The 18299-nt window shown below is 42.8% G+C and overlaps 1 protein-coding gene, 1 long non-coding RNA gene and 1 pseudogene across 2 annotated transcripts; 2 read left to right on the forward strand and 1 right to left on the reverse strand.

Annotated features, from left to right (window-relative positions):
- The first annotated feature begins 49 nt into the window (after positions 1-49).
- LOC143526811 (uncharacterized) lies at positions 50-4445 on the forward strand. The gene is made up of 3 exons (XR_013133960.1): positions 50-166; positions 3824-3979; positions 4127-4445. It is a non-coding gene; the product is annotated as an uncharacterized LOC143526811 (long non-coding RNA).
- Positions 684-3142, forward strand: LOC143526809 (polyadenylate-binding protein 1A pseudogene; annotated as a pseudogene).
- A 3322-nt stretch (positions 4446-7767) lies between the features above and the next one.
- Positions 7768-14251, reverse strand: LOC143526812 (creatine kinase U-type, mitochondrial-like). The gene is made up of 10 exons (XM_077021482.1): positions 14114-14251; positions 12737-12949; positions 11751-11949; positions 11320-11415; positions 10920-11141; positions 10514-10599; positions 9726-9849; positions 8931-9065; positions 8483-8608; positions 7768-8358 (listed from the first exon to the last, which is right to left on the reverse strand). The coding sequence occupies exons 2-10, from the start codon at positions 12886-12888 to the stop codon at positions 8245-8247; spliced, it is 1254 nt and encodes a 417-aa protein (XP_076877597.1). The 5' UTR covers positions 12889-12949; positions 14114-14251; the 3' UTR covers positions 7768-8244.
- Between the last annotated feature and the right edge of the window lie 4048 nt (positions 14252-18299).

The following is an 18299-nucleotide window of genomic DNA, read 5'->3' on the forward strand; positions in this document are numbered from 1 at the left end:
TGGGGCAGTGCCTCTATTTCAGCTTCGTGGTAAAATAGTAAATAACTAAATTCAGTTACGTTCAGAAACGTAATATAATAAGTTAACAGCTGTGTGTCGTGAGCTTGTTGCCGCCGTCTTGTTGCTACACTTTCCCCACTCCATCTGTAGTGAAGCCATGGTTCAAGTAGGTTTGAGAATTATAACCGGGTGGGGGGGGTGGGGGGGTGTGGCGAGTGTAAATTGTTGACCGGGGGAGGGGGGTGTAAAATGGACACAAATTAATTATTGTATTATCGCGATCGATCGATCGCCAGTGGTTGGCACCAGAGCGAACTAGTAACTCATTGAATCATAGATGTGAATCAGAGGTAAATAAACTATGGACCATAGATTTTTTTTTCGTCGTGAGAAATCGTAAGTGTGGCGTGTGAGCGCGTGAAGACAGTCAAATGCGTGTATTTCACACTCAATGCGTGAGAGTTGGCAACCCTGCAAATGTTATAAAAAAAAGCACTCACATACTGTCAAAAGAGTATTTATGTTGGCCCAAACCCCGACTATTCTGAACGACCCCAACTGAACTGGGTTTATGACGGAGACCCAGCACAGCAGCTAACCACGCGTTGCTGTGGCGCAAGACGCGTTAGCAACAGGCTCAACTAGAGAACGGCCGAGTTTCGACGTCTTGGTTGTTAGTTACCCATTATTATGTAGTGACGCTTTCTTTTAAAGACATTTTAAACGACGCAAGCATTTGAAAAATGTTAAGTCACTTTTTAAAATTGTAGCGGTTTGAATTGGCTGTGAAGTAGTATAGGTGGTCTACGAGCGTCGACCCTCATACACTCCTGAGAACCTGTTTCGATAAACTACTAGATTTACCGTAATGAACCCCAGCGCCCCTAGATTTCAGATGGCTTCGTTGTACGTCGGGGACCTCCACCACGACGTGACCGAGGCCATGCTCTTTGAAAAGTTCAGCCCCGCCGGAACCATCCTGTCCATTCGGGTGTGCCGGGACAAGATCACCCGGCGCTCACTGGGCTACGCCTACATTAACTACCAACAACCCGAGGACGCCGAGCGTGCGTTGGACACCATGAACTTTGAAGTGATCAAGGGGAGACCTGTGCGCATCATGTGGTCTCAGCGCGACCCGTCGCTGAGGAAGAGTGGGGTGGGAAACGTCTTCATCAAGAACCTGGACAAGTCAATTGACAACATGGCCCTTTATGACACCTTGTCTGCTTTTGGCAACATCTTGTCCTGCAAGGTGGTTTGTGATGAGAACGGTTCAAAAGGGTACGGCTTTGTGCACTTTGAGACGCAGGAGGCAGCCGAGAGAGCCATTGAGAAATTGAACGGCATGTTGCTCAATGACAGAAAAGTGTTTATGGGGCGTTTCAAATCTCGCAAAGAGCGTGAGGCAGAGCGCGTGGCCAGGGCCAAGGAGTTCACCAATATATACATCAAAAACTTTGGCGAAGATATGGATGATGAAAAACTGAAGGAGGTCTTCAGCAAATATGGCAACGCAATGAGCATCCGTGTTATGACCGACGACAGCGGCAAATCTAGAGGCTTCGGCTTTGTCAGCTTCAAGAGGCATGAGGATGCTCAGAAGGCCGTAGACGAGATGAATGGCAAGGAGCTCAACGGCAAGTTCATCTACGTAGGCCGCGCTCAGAAGAAAGTGGAGCGGCAGACGGAGCTGAAGAGGATGTTTGAGCAGGTGAAGCAGGACCGTATGACCCGCTACCAGGGCGTTAATCTCTATGTGAAGAACCTGGACAACGGTATCGATGATGAACGCCTGCGCAAAGAGTTCTCACCCTTTGGAAACATCACCAGTGCCAAGATGATGATGGACGGCGGCCGCTCCAAGGGCTTCGGCTTCGTGTGCTTCTCCTCGCCGGAGGAGGCCACCAAGGCGGTGACGGAGATGAACGGGCGCATCGTGGCCACCAAGCCGCTCTACGTGGCCCTGGCACAGCGGAAGGAGGAGAGGCAGGCCCACCTCACCAACCAGTACATGCAGCGTCTGGCCAGCGTGTGCGCCGTGCCCAACCACGTGCTCAACCCCTACCAGCACGCCCCGCCCTCCGGATACTTTATCACCGCCATTCCGCAGGCCCAGAACAGAACTGCGTACTACCCGACTAACCAGCTGGCCCAGCTCCAACCCAGTCCATGCTGGACCACGCAGGGCGTTAGACCTCAGCACTTCCAGAACACGCCTGCCACCGTGAGGCCGTCTGCGTCCAGACAACAGACATTCTGCGCCGTCCGGCCGACCTCCCAGGTGCCCCGCGTGATGTCCAGCCAGCGCGTCGCCCCGCAGACCGTGGGCCCTCGCGCGGCTCCGGTAGCCCCCACCTCCCCGGTGCGCGACGTGCCACAGTACAAATACGCAGCAGGTGTGTGCAACACCCAGCAGCACCTGAGCGGTCAGCCCCAGGTCTCCACGCAGCAGTCCGCCGTGTACGTGCAGGGCCAGGAGCCTCTGACGGCCTTCATGCTGGCGGCCGCCCCCCCGCAGGAGCAGGAGCAGATGCTGGGTGAGCGGCTGTTCCCTCTGATCCAGAACACGCACCCCACCCTGGCGGGCAAGATCACGGGTATGCTGCTGGAGATGGACAACTCTGAGCTGCTGCACATGCTCGAGTCGCCCGAGTCTTTGAGCTCCAAGGTCCATGAGGCCGTCGCAGTGCTCCAGGCTCACCAGGCTAAAGAAGCCGCTCAGAAAAGCGTGACCAACTCTGCCGGGGGTCACAAGCCTCTAGGCCCAGGGACAGGAAACTTACTTCACTGGGAGTGGGAGGGGAGGGGATTATAACATCCAGATGCTGTGCCAGCATTGTGAAGATTCCTGAACTGAATGTGCTTGCTCCAAAAAAAAAAAAAAAAAAAAAGTTATTTAATGTTATATATATTTATTATTTATGTTGTAAAGGCAATTATTATTTATGTATTATTTATGTTGTGATACCTTTCATGTATCTCTGAATCCAGCTTGTAGATACTGTAAATAATAAGAATCGATGGATTTGGTGCATACATTACAAATCATTATATTCTGGATTATTAGTATTGTTGTGATCAATGAACTATTATGTAGAATAAGTTAATAAGTTAAAGTTTTAGTTAATAAACTGTTGTCAAATGTTCAAAAATATTGCACAATTAAAATAGATACAAATGAGTTCTTTGTTTATTTATTTGTTTCTGACATTTACATAGCATACCCAAGATGACGTAGCATAAAACCCAGGATGTAGAGAGAGAAGGAAATTAGAAGAAGTGCTGAATCAATGTGACAGGTGTAGTAGAGGGATCCTCCAGGAGAGATGGGGGGGGGGGGTGTCCCTCAGATTCAAGATTCAAAGAAGCTTTATTAGCATGACTGTAGTTACAACAATATTGCCAAAGCATTACAAAAAAAAAACAAGATAGAATAAAATAAAATAGAATAATAATAATAAAAAATAAAAATAGCAATAGTAACAAAAAACAATCACAATGATTAAAAATAACAATAATTACAGTATATATTCTGGTGTTTTATTTACAAAAGGAAGTAGGGTGTGTACATAAGTGTTATGTACATATTACTATCTATATACAGTTTTAGGTGAGGTAGGTGTTACCCACTGTCTCTCAGGCTGTGACATTATATGTTATGTTAATATATGTTAATATATACTGGGCAGCGAGGGGAGCAGTGTGCCCCTTTCCCAGGAGTATCCCTAATTTTTCTGGTTCTGTGAGTCTGTGGTAGTTTGGTATTATTTGTTTAAACCTGTGTGTGAAGTGCTCTCGTATTGTGTTGAATTTTGAGCAGTGGAGAAGGAAGTGCAGCTCAGTCTCAGTCTCTGTGTATCAGCACTAAATATACTGCCACACATGTAGAAGACAACCTAGTATTCCAGAAGATCTAAGATGGTTCTACAGATGACAGAGTGCAGACAGATAAACAGGAACATGCGGACCATTGAATGTAAGAAGGAGGATTTGATTTTTAATAAATTGTGAGATGGTTAACCAGCGTAACTGATTCAGGAGGTAGCAGGAGGAATATGAGCAGACCTCCCTGTCTGTGTCAGTATCTATCGGCAAAGTTTTTAATGTACTGAAATCTGTTCAGATTGTTAGGAGGAAGACCTACAAAGATGCAGATGAAGACCTACAAATAACAGATGATGGCATGAACAAGAGGGTTAGTAGCAAAACTGGGTAATATGGAGACTTGGGATTTGGAGTCTACTAGCATAATTTCAGGTTTATTTGTGTTTAAGAAAATTCTTATTCAGCAAGAGTTTTAAAAGTCGAGGTTCAACACATGAACCAGGGAGGTGGTAGTAGAATTAGAAGCATTAGGACAACAGAATTGGAACTTAAATATGACCGCCATGTCTATATAACAGTGAAGCCTAACACCACTAAGTGAAGTGGGGTCACGACTGGGCTTACAAATCAAAATAGGTGGAACAGCTGCAATCTTGACGGCATGAGGGAACAAAACCAGAAAACAGTTGATGTAATGACAGCACGCACACAGGCCTTGAGAGGAGAGGCAGGGCCTGGATCTAGCTAACATGATGACGAGCTATTCTGGGTAATAACTGTGTATCCCTAATGATGTTCTCAGCCTGCACTGTAGGGGGAGAGGGCAGGAATTCAAGTTTTTTAAAAAGCCCTAAAAATTATGAAAGCTAAAGTATGGGATTCTGGTAAGAGTTCCAAGTTCATTTCACGAGGCGAGACATTAATATACCTGATAAATATTAAACAGTTTTATTTGTTCAAAGAGTTTTAGCAATATTTAACAAGGAAGAAGTTTTGGGGTACAAAACGAATACAATTTATGTTTGTTTAATACATGATTATTGTTATTGTTTAATACATGATACTGAGTATAAACCTCCATATAAATGTTGGTTTTTTTCAGAGGATCTGGTCATAGTCATTCTAATTGTTTTTGTGCACATTATTACTGTGGTATGTATTACTGGGTTCCACAGCTCCTCAGTACAGTGGTGCAAGGTTTGTGTTAAAATAGTCAAACCATGTGCAGTACAAAACCAATGCGCAAGTGGTTCAGAACCAGATTGCAAACACAAGGATGCAAAAACGTTTGTAATTTTACAATGTTCTTAAATTGTTTGCAACTTTTTAGCCATAAATAGCGGCCATAAAATAGTTCTTTGCATTTCTGAAAACTGAAAAATGTTCTTATAATCATTGGGCTTTTAATTGATCCCTGTCTGCGCTTCAGACTAAATTTAAATCAACTATTAATAATTCACTGTATCCTCTACTGTCTGGGTCATGTGGAAAGGATTAGTGAAGATGTGATTCATGACAAGCAGTGTATTTGTAATTACATTGTATGACCCAGCTATTGAATTAGCTCGTTGATAAATTGCTTATGTCTTGTTGTTTTGATTTTTTTTTTATTCACATTTTTAAAAATAAAAAACTCTAGAGTTTTTTTTTTATTCTAAGACTGCTGTCATAATTAAAATCTTGTCTGACAGATCTTACTGTCCAAGTTTTCATTAATGCTTCTGGCAGAAATATTCAGTTTTGTTGTTCATTACCCTCAGGCTTGTAACTGTCTGTGGACATTATGAATGGGCAGAACTACAAAATGGAATTATGTTGGAAATGTGTTGATTGAAAGTAATAATGGAGCGGTTGATTCATTACTGTGATTTACAATTTGCAGTCAAGCTTTATGATGTCAGCTCATAGTGAATAAATTCCAGTCTGTAATCTGGGATCTTTCCAAAGTGGTGGGAAATTAGTCTGGAGGATGAGGAGAACATGTATTTGAACATGTAAGTGCAGGAACAGGTGGAGGTCAAGCAGGAGACCTGGTCATGGTCTCTTCAGGTACTCTGATGAAGATGCTCCATTTTGAAGAACACTGCTGCCGTAGGTAAATCTTAAAGGTTTTATGGGAATTGTAGGCAAGCAGATGTGCATTTGGCTAATTGTATGCAACTTGTAAGGGGACCACTGAAATAGCATACGGCCGGGAAAAATGTGGGTTTAACAAAAATCAGTTACGTTATACTATTTAGGCTGAGATCTGTCACTAGAGGGCGTAGATGCAACAAAATTAGATTCCCATATCTAAAGGAACAATACGAAGAGTGCCCAGTTATGTAATGAAATTCAGTTCAACATAGTACATTTGTTTGATAGAAAATTGAATTTGAACAATTTATATTTACTTGATTTGGTAGACATTCTTATAACTAAACAGTTCACCAATGCCTAACATATTTCACAGTATGACTATGTTAGCTGGGATTCAAACCTATGACCTAGTTGCACTATACTCTACTTGCTTTTCCAGGAGAGTTACAGGTGTGCAATTACAACTCAGCAAGGCTCATAGAAGCAGGGACACCACTTGTGCCGTCACCCAAAAGACTCTGAAAGCAAATGTCTTCAGTGTGCTGCAGATGGAATAAAGTTGGCTTTTAAGCGACTGTGTGCTTTTGAAAGGTTTTTATGCATGTGTGGAAATGTTTTGAGCTTGCGTCTTTCCTACGTGGAAGTGGAAGTAAATGCAAAAACTTCATATTGACAATGTGTTACAAATGATGTACAAATGAGATCACTAGACTGGAACCCTAATCTGTAAAAAAGGATTTTTTTGTCTATGCTGTTGACATCTGTTGCAGGAGTTCTCCTGTAAGACATTTCCATAGCGACAGACCTTAGACCATTCAAAGGGCTTTTGCATTTACGTGAACTATAGTAATGAGCTATTTGAATGAGCTATTTGAGTGTGGTATAGTAATGAGCTTTTTGAGTGTGCTAATGAACTATTTGAATAAGCTATCTGGGTGTGCTACAGTAATGAACTATTTGAGTGTGCTATAGTAATGAGCTACTGTATTTGAGTGATCTATAGTAATGAGCTATTTGAGTGAGCTATAGCAAGAAGAAATAAACTTGGAATGGAAGAAAATGATTCTGGAGCATAAATACATATAGAATGTGTAACTCCTGAGATCTTGGTAGTCTCTTGTTCCAGAGCAGATCTTACTACTGTATGCTAGAGCAGTGGTTCCCAAAGTGGGGTGTGCGCCCCCTAGGTGGGGCGTGGAGCTTGGAATTAAAACATGTGCACATGTGTCAATATGGGGAGGAAGGGGGGGGGGTGTAGGGGGGGGGGGCGCAAAAATATTCTCATCTACTAAAGGGGGGCACAGCAGAAAAAATTTTGGGAACTACTGTGCTAGAGCAATAGCAACTGCCTTTGGTCAGATAAGAAAACCATTCCAGAGTATTAGTAACATGTATCAGACTTCTTAAAGGGGCTGTTCTCTTCAGTGAACCTAAACAGACTGCTCTAACCTGTGATCCCCGGGGCCCCCTGCCATTATCCCCCGTGAAAACACCTGTAACTGAAACCGCCGCATGTGAAATACTTCCCAAAAAAAGGGACGTGAGTCTGAGAACAGACCTTTCCAATGTCACCTTGGCAATTCAGGGTGTGTGTGAGTAGGCAATGGATAACTCAAGAGAGCTGTAACACAATCGAGGAGGACAGAATCTGCCTTGGGTCACATGGCAGCAGTTCTCTCTTATCTGAACTTTTATCTTATGTTAATAAAGGTGAATTGCACCAACATGTGCTAGAATGGGTCTCCTGAAACTTAGTTTGGACTTCCTTATCCCGTTGCTACCACCAGACCACCAACCCACCAATCAGAGTACATGCAACACGGTGTGTTTATGAATGAAAACAGGACATGAGACAACACCTTTAAGATCCTTCAGTATGCACTTTATAGGGGTTAGAATTTCCTTCCACAAAAACGTTCTGAAGACGCTGTGTTACTCGCCCGGGTGTTCAATTTCATGCAAGAAATTGAGTTCAAAAGGTAAAGGTCCTGATATGATATGACATCACCCAGTGTGTTTCGATTATACCTGATGACTAACTAGCACACAATGGGAAGGAACCTTCCTTTTCAAACCAGATCTATCCACATATCCTAAGCAAGCAATCATCAACATGGTTATAATACTCTTATTGCAACACGATCAACTTGAATGAAAGTGTTGTGCAACAAAACCTTAATGCCACATTAACACAATCATGAAGTATATATATACAGTACGTATTTTCTCCTTTGGGACATAGGAGTGGAGCTGAGATAGACAACACACAAAGGGCATGCTGAATGTGATGGAGTTTAGAGTATTATCAGGTGGAGCAAGCCCAAGGTTAGATTTAGTCTACTTAAACTGGCTGATGGGGGCTGGGATCTTAATGTCTTGGCCTTTCTCAAGCCTCTTCTCACACTCGATCAGGTAGTTCACTCCGTCAATGACGGTCTGGACCAGCTGGACCTGAACACACACAAACTCATATTTTCACTATCATATTCAGAGGTAATGGAAAATTATCAGAACATAGTGGTGAAACTACTTTTGCCAGCAGATTTTCAATCCCTGCTCATGTTTTGATGTTTACCTCAGACAGACCCAGCCTATCGAGGTTGGAGATGTCGAAGGTGCCCCCCACGGCGGCCGTGTCCACCCCACCGGTGCCTCTCTTCTGCAGCCGCAGGTTGTTGAGGATCTTGGGGAATCGAGCGTCCTACAACAAGGAAACACCCAGCACAGATACGTCCACCTTACACACAGAAACCCATCAGCCCCCATGTGGGACTTCTATGTCCTAACTGTTCACTACGTGATGCACTGTACAAACATAAGTTGTGATGTGTATAAAATTTATCACAATGAATGTGAAAAGTTCAGTGTGGATCAGTCATTGAAAGTGCACTTAACATGATTAAACTTCATTAATCATATTAAGACTTTAAAAAGCTCCAAACCAAAAAAAAAAGCTTTTTAATAATTGTTCCAGCTTTTTAATTTTTTATGTTATGGGTACGTGGTGGTTCGCAGGATTATACCTTGCTGAGGCGGGGCAGTTTAACATGGACGCCAGCACGCAGGCCTGTGCCCAGGTTGGAAGGGCAGGTGAGGACATAACCCAGATGCTCGTTCCACATGAACTCCCATCCTTTCTCCTGAATCAGTCGCTCGACCTGAACAGGGCAGACAGACGTTTAGCAGTCTTTGACCACTGAGCAAGCTAATGAGTCTGGAAAGGCCACGTTTCATGCAAATCTATGTTCGTAGATTGCTAAGGTTTTGTTTACCACAAGTCCTCTGTAGTGGAGATTTGCACATATATTCATTTCTCAGATGCATTTTTTGTTGTTGACAAAGTTGGGTTTCCCAAGAACGTATGCCAAATAGTACTGTTAGATTTAAATCTTTCAGAAAGTAAAACGCTAGTGCTATTAACTTATAACAGGTAGTCTTACAAAAAGTATGTCTTAAAATGTCTATTTAAAAAACAAACTCTTCAAAATGTGTAATCCTAACCAAAGGGTATGAATGACAATTTGCTTATTTAACTACTGTACGTCTACGGTTATTCGCCCCCGCAGTATTAAACAGTGCTGCCCTACAGAGTTCTCTGTGGTAAACAATAGAAGCTTGGGTTTCTTTAGCACTGCCAGGCAGCCAGCAGGGAGACGAGGTAGCTATCAGAGACCTGGCAGCTAGTAAGGAGATGAGGTAGCTAGGTATACAGGTAGCTAGGTAGCTAGCGCTTCATACACCTCGTCTCCTTACTAGCAGTGAGGTAAGGGTGTCAGCGGGGACACAAGGAGGTTCAGCAGGACGATGAGGGTGCTAACCTCCTGCAGGCCGTGACAGAAACGCTCAAAGACCCTCCTCATGTTGCCCCCCTTCTCCATGGAGATCACCCGAGTGTGGTCCTCCTCGTTAATCCACACGAGGAAAGTTTTCTCGTTGTTGTGCCTGGAAAATTCAGGACGCTCAAGGTTACACACAAGACAAAAGTGAACAGTACAGCAATGAAAACCTATGGCTGATAGGCAGGTCGTTGTTAAAGGTATATAATGTTAAATGTATAATTCCATTTGTAACCAGCAACCATCCTACAACATCCATTACAACATTTTTATAAAATGTCAAAAATTCATATGAAAACCCAGTAATATAACTGGAGCATGCAAACTGGCTGCCTGCAACACTGCATGTTTTGTGCTTGTTCTGTAGTTGTGCATTTTTAATGCCATACTTAAAGCTGTATGGAGGAGGGGAGGTGTGCTTTATATACTCCAATGCTGGTGTTTTCTCTACTTTGCTTTGATAATCACCTTCTGTACCTTCAAAAAACACTTGATATTTAATTGAGATCAAGCCAGGAGAGCTAAAGAGAAGCATCGTTAATAATGGAGGAGAGGTTGATGTTGCGAGACGGAAGCCATCGATCTTTGGACCAGTGAATGGAAGATGTGACACCAGTGTGTTAGATCAAGGCCCCGAAACTCATTCCAAGAATGGGTGCTGTCAGCGGCTAAAGTAGTGCGCCTGGCTCCGACTAACCCCACTGTCCTGGAAGGTACTGCAAGACATAAATACTGTCTGTTCAAAGAGATGTTTATGGATATGCGTTTACCAGATGCCTCTGGCGTCGGGCCAATCCCTAGCCATTCCTGCACATGTCAGGAGGGGTGAGACAGGCTTATCAAACAGGAAATGATCCTGCAGGGTGAAGCAAAGAGTAAATTCATATCCCCATTGTGAAAAAGCGATACGCATACGTGCTTGTTCAAACAGGATGGGCTTCATTTTTGACATGTACTTTTAACTAAACGTTTGAATCAAAAACAGAATCTGAGAATCCTGAGAAGAAATAGAAGTTCTGTGTTCTAATTCCAGTGCGGCCCGAGGCTGCCATGGGGGTATCGTTGGTGAACTACCCCAGGTGAACTACCCCAGGTGAACGACCCCAGGTGAACTACCCCAGGTGAACTACCCCAGGTGAACTACCCCAGGTGAACAACCCCAGGGCAGATACCCACATCAATGAGTTGCTGCTGCTCCTGCTCCGTCATGTCAGTCAGGCTGTAGTATTTGCCCGCCAGGTCGTCCCGCAGGCCGGCCAGGGCGTTGACAACCACCCGCTCCACCTCCCGACGCTCCGCCCGCGTGCAGGCTGGCGGCAGGCTCAGGCCCCGGATGCTACGACCTGTCCGCACCCTTGATGACAGCACGTAGTTGTCGTCAAACTTACCGCCCCGTATCTGAGGACAGAGACCATCATTTCTGTCATCTATTCACATCTGCACTTCTCTACTGTGTTTAATAGCAGTCTTAGTTTTAGCTAAATGGAACGGATTTTCTTTCAATATAATGCTTTTTCATTTTTCGGAAGGATTATTGAGTGATGTGATGTGTCTGTAGTTTCACTCTCCCATCTACCTTACTGGAATCCAAGTCAGTAGGATGCTTCATCGTGTGCGGGTCGTAGCCATTGTGTCTCTCTGTGATCACAGGGTCGAAAATATCAGCAAACACCTGTCAGGAGAAGACAGTTCTGTTTTCATTAGCACCTGCAACTGCAGCTTCTCACATGGAACTGTGAGGTATATAAATGTGTAGGTATATAAAGAGAACATATAAAAATACATATATGCTGTGTATATCTTTGTAAAGATCATATTATTTTGTCAAATAATCTAGATAAGAAGTGAACCCTAAAGTTACGCACATTCTGATCATTAATGTCTAAAGAAATGTAATTTGTTTCAGTGTTGGTTTGTACTACACAAACCATGTTATGTTAAAATTAATATAGCATACAGAATATAGTCTGCTATGTAATAGGTTTAGTGATTAGAATGACCTCTGACCTCATAAGATTCCTCGTCTCCTGCAACCATCCCCACAGTCTTAATGAATGGATGTCCTGGGTTGTCCACGCCTGTCTGAATGGCTTGATCCAGTGTGAAGCCATTTGGAGTGGCTTTGTCACATAGCTTGGCGTATATGGCCGGTGTCAGGTGACTAGCCATGCAGTTGTTGTGTTTCCGTAAATCTGGATATTCCGCACTGTTAGGGAACAGAGACGGCTGAATTTAATACACACTGCAGGATACAAGTAATCTGTTGTGCTATACGCTAAAAGGCCTGGGCTTTAAAAAAGAGCCTTTTTATTTTTCATGTCCAAATAACAATCGTCAAGAATTACATCATTAATATCAGTAACATGGTGTGTGTGTGTGTGTGTGTGTGTGTGTGTGTGTACGTATATATATATATATATATGCTTCCAAATGTCTTCACACTGGGAATACACACTGTATATATACGATATGTTACTGATATTATTAACGATTTTATAAACCTAACATGAAATCACCTCATTTATTTTTTAAATCGTCGATAAACCGTTGGCTATGGTACAGTATGGAGCTCCCACACTAGTGGCATGTGCATTTAATGCCAGGCCATGGCTGCTAAGTGTGACCTGGATCATTCAACACGACGCGGTACGGTACTGCAAAGAAATCGATCTAAAGCGTCCAGCAGAGTAGAGGCTAGAACCCGTTCATCCATCCATGGTTCCGTGGGTTGTAATTACAGTTGGTGGATGTATCCGGACGGGACACCGATGCTGCAGACTATTAACATTCTGATGCAAATCTAGTACCGCATTTACATTTATTTGTGACCATGGCAATGAATGACAAACACGGCACTAGAAACGTGTTTTGTAATCTAATTTAACTAGATTAACATTCTGTTCGTGAGTGTGCATGCTAGTAGATTACGTGTTGGACTATAAGATTGCATTAATCTGGAAATAACCAAAAGCCGCAGTGGTGAAGTGGGGTACCTGGCGGGGTACGCTCTCCGGACCGGGGCTCCAGCGCTGACATGCTGCTCTCTGGTCAGGAAGAATCCAACACTAAGAGACCCGGCACCGACCAGCGACAAGATGCCCACCTTTCTTTTGGAGGACAAAATCCGGGCGAAATTGCTTGCCATGTTATTTCCACAATTCGGAGTAAATGTTGGTTATAGAGTGGTTCCTGGAGTCGGTGGTTGTCTGAAAACGTAAAAATGGAGTCGGTGGAGTCGGAGTCGGTGGAGTCGGGGCTGGGGGGCGGATTGGGTTCGTGGATGTAGAGACTGCCGAGGATGCGCGAGAATGTTGCGGTGTAGAAACACAGAGGAGCGCCCTCCCCTTCTCCGTGACACGCTGTGCATTTGGGAAGCGAAATAACTAGGCTGTTCTCGACCAACACTAGGTAATCAGTTGTAATCGTGGGATTATAATTCCCTGTGTCACAAAACCCACAATTTAGTTTATAAACTGTAGGGCTTAAGGTAATGTTCGAGAAACCTTTGAAATAAAGGCCACCAGGTTACTGTAGTGTTAATTTCAGATGGTTATTAATGCATTGCGCACTGAAGGTTGTGACCGTTTCACCTTCACCTTGAAACTGATAGGCCCATTTTGCACACGCACCAGGGGCTGTCTGTGAAAAGCAGCTTTCAAATAATCTTTATATTTTTCATGCTACATATTTGCTGTGTACTGAGAAAAATGGCGCGTGTGCATCTGAGGTCCGAATAATATGCTAGTGTGAAAAATATCCTTTTTCATCCTGTCTCTTGCTAACTCACAGTTAAATATACACAGCGTTTGTGACATTTAAACATGTTCTTGAAATGTAAAGTGCACTTGCACACAGAAAAAACCCTCTGTACCAAAGACTAATCTAGATTAATCCTAATATTCTAATTTCACTGCACGCCAGCAAAATACAATAATCCCAGGATGTAATTACAGGCAAGTGAATTACAAGTGAAAAGTACAACTATATAACTTTACATAAGGCTTCTGCTCTTTGATGGACAGACGTTTGAGCACGAGGTCACAATACAGTGTTTAATAGCTTCCAGCAAAGCAGGAAATGCCATTGACTGTTTGCTGATCAAAGTTTGCACGGCACTGTGATAGCCCATTTCTTTGGCAATGCAATGGTAAAGTTAGACGAGGTCTAAATTTAGATGCAAGAATTCGATCATTACAAACGTCCTAATTATCGTAAGGGCCAGTGAACCGAATGCCATTTAGCTTCAGGAGAGAACAAAGCTGAAGTGCTAAGGAGAGATGGCATAGACACATCACACAGACAGAAAAGCGGGAATGTGCATTTTCAAATTAAATAAATTAGATCACAATTTCATACAAACTTTAACTTACTTCGTGGTGAACCAGGTTTTATCTTCTGAAGCACCCACTAGTACCAGTGAACACCTGCCTTGCATAAATGGGTGGAGGCGGGTATGACTTATCTTAAAATAAGATGACTCAAACTAAATGGTATTAAGCCTGAAGATAGCTTTATATTTTTGTGAACATTGAGCAACTTTGAATGGTGGAAAAAAAATGAATGGCAATAAGAATTTTACAGATATACTCATGGTTCTCATCATTTTTAAACAAACATACAAATAAACATAAAGACAACATTCACTCCCCAACACAACCTCTACACACTCCTACCATCAGAGACAACATACACCCCCCAACACAACCTTTACACACTCCTACCATCAGAGACAACATACACCCCCAACACAACCTCTACACACTCCTACCATCAGAGACAACATACACCCCCCAACACAACCTCTACACACTCCTACCATCAGAGACAACATACACCCCCCAACACAACCTCTACACACTCCTACCATCAGAGACAACATACACCCCCCAACACAACCTTTACACACTCCTACCATCAGAGACAACATACATCCCCCAACACAACCTCTACATACTCCTACCATCAGAGACAACATACACCCCCAACACAACCTCTACACACTCCTACCATCAGAGACAACATACATCCCCCAACACAACCTCTACATACTCCTACCATCAGAGACAACATACACCCCCCAACACAACCTTTACACACTCCTACCATCAGAGACAACATACACCCCCAACACAACCTCTACACACTCCTACCATCAGAGACAACATACACCCCCCAACACAACCTCTACATACTCCTACCATCAGAGACAACATACACCCCCCAACACAACCTTTACACACTCCTACCATCAGAGACAACATACACCCCCCAACACAACCTTTACACACTCCTACCATCAGAGACAACATACACCCCCAACACAACCTCTACACACTCCTACCATCAGAGACAACATACACCCCCAACACAACCTCTACACACTCCTACCATCAGAGACAACATACACCCCCAACACAACCTCTACACACTCCTACCATCAGAGACAACATACACCCCCCAACACAACCTCTACACACTCCTACCATCAGAGACAACATACACCCCCCAACACAACCTCTACACACTCCTACCATCAGAGACAACATACACCCCCCAACACAACCTCTACACACTCCTACCATCAGAGACAACATACACCCCCCAACACAACCTCTACACACTCCTACCATCAGAGACAACATACACCCCCAACACAACCTCTACATACTCCTACCATCAGGCAGACGTTACAGGAGTGTGAAGTGCAGGACAACCAGACTCAGAAACAGCTCATATTCAGACTCAGGAACAGCTCGTATTCAAACATTCATATTAATATTCAAATACATGATTATGATGGTGTTTTCAAACATTCATATTAATATTCAAATACATGATTATGATGGTGTATTCAAACACTCATATGAATATTCAAATACATTAACACCTCTTACAGAAAGAGGGCATTGAAAATGCCTTGAGCTTTCTGAGAAAACAACAATCACATAAAAGAATAGTTACTGAAAGTCCAGAAAACCTACTATAGACAAAAACCTGAACTAGCATAGCATAATTATTTTTGGAACCAAGACCACTGTCTACAAGACACACCATTTCTAATGAGTGCTAAATATAGACCTTAGAAAAACAGAAGAAAATAACTTGGTCTAAAAATCACACTGTGGACATTTCTTTCTGCGTCTGTGTGAAAGACAAAGAAGTCCTTCAGCCCACATGCCTCTGTGGCTCTGTTTCTAACCCACGCTGACTGACTGCTGACTGCAGTTTAAAAGGATACTGTTTGTTTTTTTCATTTTCAGTTTTTCACCAGAATTTTTGTTCAATTGTTGCTCAAAAGTAAATCTAACAACATTCTAAGCATAGCTGGATATATCTATTTACTGATATAGCTGTTGCGTTATTTTGTATTATATTATATAACATATTTAAAGGATTGCTCAATGAAATTATCCAAAGTTGTACTCTCAAGAAAAACACTCACACCACTTTTAAATACTGTACAATATTTTCAATTGCATATCTTTAAAGAATACTTTTTATATTCTATAGCCACTAAATTCTGAGGTAACTATCCAAATTTTCTAGCCTAAAATAGCCTGTTTATCGGTAATAAAAATATAGACAATGCACCCCAACCTGGTACCTTATGGCTCAAAGGCCTACAATACATGTCAAAGTATGATTGGCTTAACAAAATGTACATCATAACAGTAAGCCCTATTACAATTAATGACTAATAAATTATGCAATACTCACAAACTGGTTGACATAAGGTTCCTACATTCCTTATCTGCACAGGGCTGAGCTTGAAGCACTATAAAACTAGGCAACTGTGTTTTACACACCCTCTCCTGTTCAAAGGTGAACATGAGCAATGGTTTCCGTGCACGTAGGCTGCTAGGAGATAACACCTTACTCCGATTAGCATCTGATAACATTAAAATATATAGGAGTCCTGGATGAAACCTGGAAAATGATAATGTACAGGAAACAAAACTGAAACCCACTGATGTTTAATATTCAAGTACTAGTGCCAAGCATATAAGAGGCACAGCAACATTTTATAATTGCACATTTTAAATGCACAACTCTGACTCTTGAACATGGAAGAGATCCATGTGCATTATATAATACTTACATAAAAAAGCACATCAGACATACACTCACCGGCCACTTTATTAGGGACACCTTGCTGGTACCGGGTTGGACCCCCCTTTTGCCTTCAGAACTACCTTAATCCTCCATGGCTTAGATTCAACAAGGTACTGGAAACATTCCTCAGAGAGTCTGGTCCATATTGACATGGAAGCATCATGCAGTTTCTGCAGATTTGTCGACTGCACATCCATGATGCGAATTTCCCGTTCCACCACATCCCAAAGGGGCTCTATTGGATTAAGATCTGGTGACTGTGGAGGCCCTTTGAGTACAGTTAACTCATTGTCGTGCTCAAAAAACCAGTCTGAGATGATTCATGCTTTATGACATGGCACGTTATCCTGCTGGAAGTAGCCATCAGAAGATGGGTACACTGTGGTCATAAAGGGACGGACATGGACAACAACAATACTCATTAGGCTGTGGCATTGACACGATGCTGAATTGGTACTAATTGGTACTAACTAAGTGTACCAGGAAAATATCCCCCACACCACTGCACCTCAACCACCAGCCTGAACCGTTGATACAAGGCAGGATGGATCCATGTTTTCATATTTTTGACGCCAATTTCTGACACTACCATCCAAATCAGACCAGGCAATTTCCAATCTTCTATTGTCCATTTTTGGTGAGCCTGTGTGAATTGTAGCCTCATGTTCCTGTTCTTAGCTGGCGAGACTGGCACCCGGTGTGGTCTTCTACTGCTGTAGTCCATCTGTCTCAAGGTTTGATGTGTTGAGTGTTCAGAGATGCTCTTCTGCATGCCTCGTTTGTAACGACTGGTTATTTGAGTTACTGTTGCCGTTCTATCAGCTTGAACCAGTCTGTCCGTTCTCCTCTGACCTCTGGCATCAACAAGGCATTTGCGCCCACAGAACTGCCGCTCAGTGGATATTTTTTGTAAACCCTAGAGATGGTTGATCAGCAGTTTCTGAAATACTCCCGTCTGTCATCAACAATCATGCCCCATTCAAAGTCACTTAAATCACTTTTCTTCCCCATTCCGGCACTCGGTTTGAACTGCAGCAGATCATCTTGGCCATGTCCACATGCCTAAACGCATTGAGCTCCTGCCATATGATTGGCTGATTTGACATTTGCATTAATGAGCAGTTGGACAGGTGTACCTAATAAAGTGGCCGGTGAGTGTAAATAATCTGTTTCAACTTCCAGCTGCAAAAAATGCAATTATTTTATATTCTATGCACAATTTAGATGCTGCTAATGGCCACAAGAAAATAAACTATATTTCCAATATATCACACGTGTTATAATTGCATAAGGCAACTCATTTACAGTTACATTAACATTTACTACCTATTTTATTAGTAGCCAATCTTATTTCTGTTGCAGCAACATTCACATTACTTCTTTTGCAGCAGCAATACTTCATGATTCACTCCAGAGGATAGTATCAGTAGACAGTGAAAAGAT

The sequence above is a fragment of the Brachyhypopomus gauderio genome, chromosome 11, assembly GCF_052324685.1.
Source record: "Brachyhypopomus gauderio isolate BG-103 chromosome 11, BGAUD_0.2, whole genome shotgun sequence".
Classification (NCBI taxonomy): domain Eukaryota; kingdom Metazoa; phylum Chordata; class Actinopteri; order Gymnotiformes; family Hypopomidae; genus Brachyhypopomus; species Brachyhypopomus gauderio.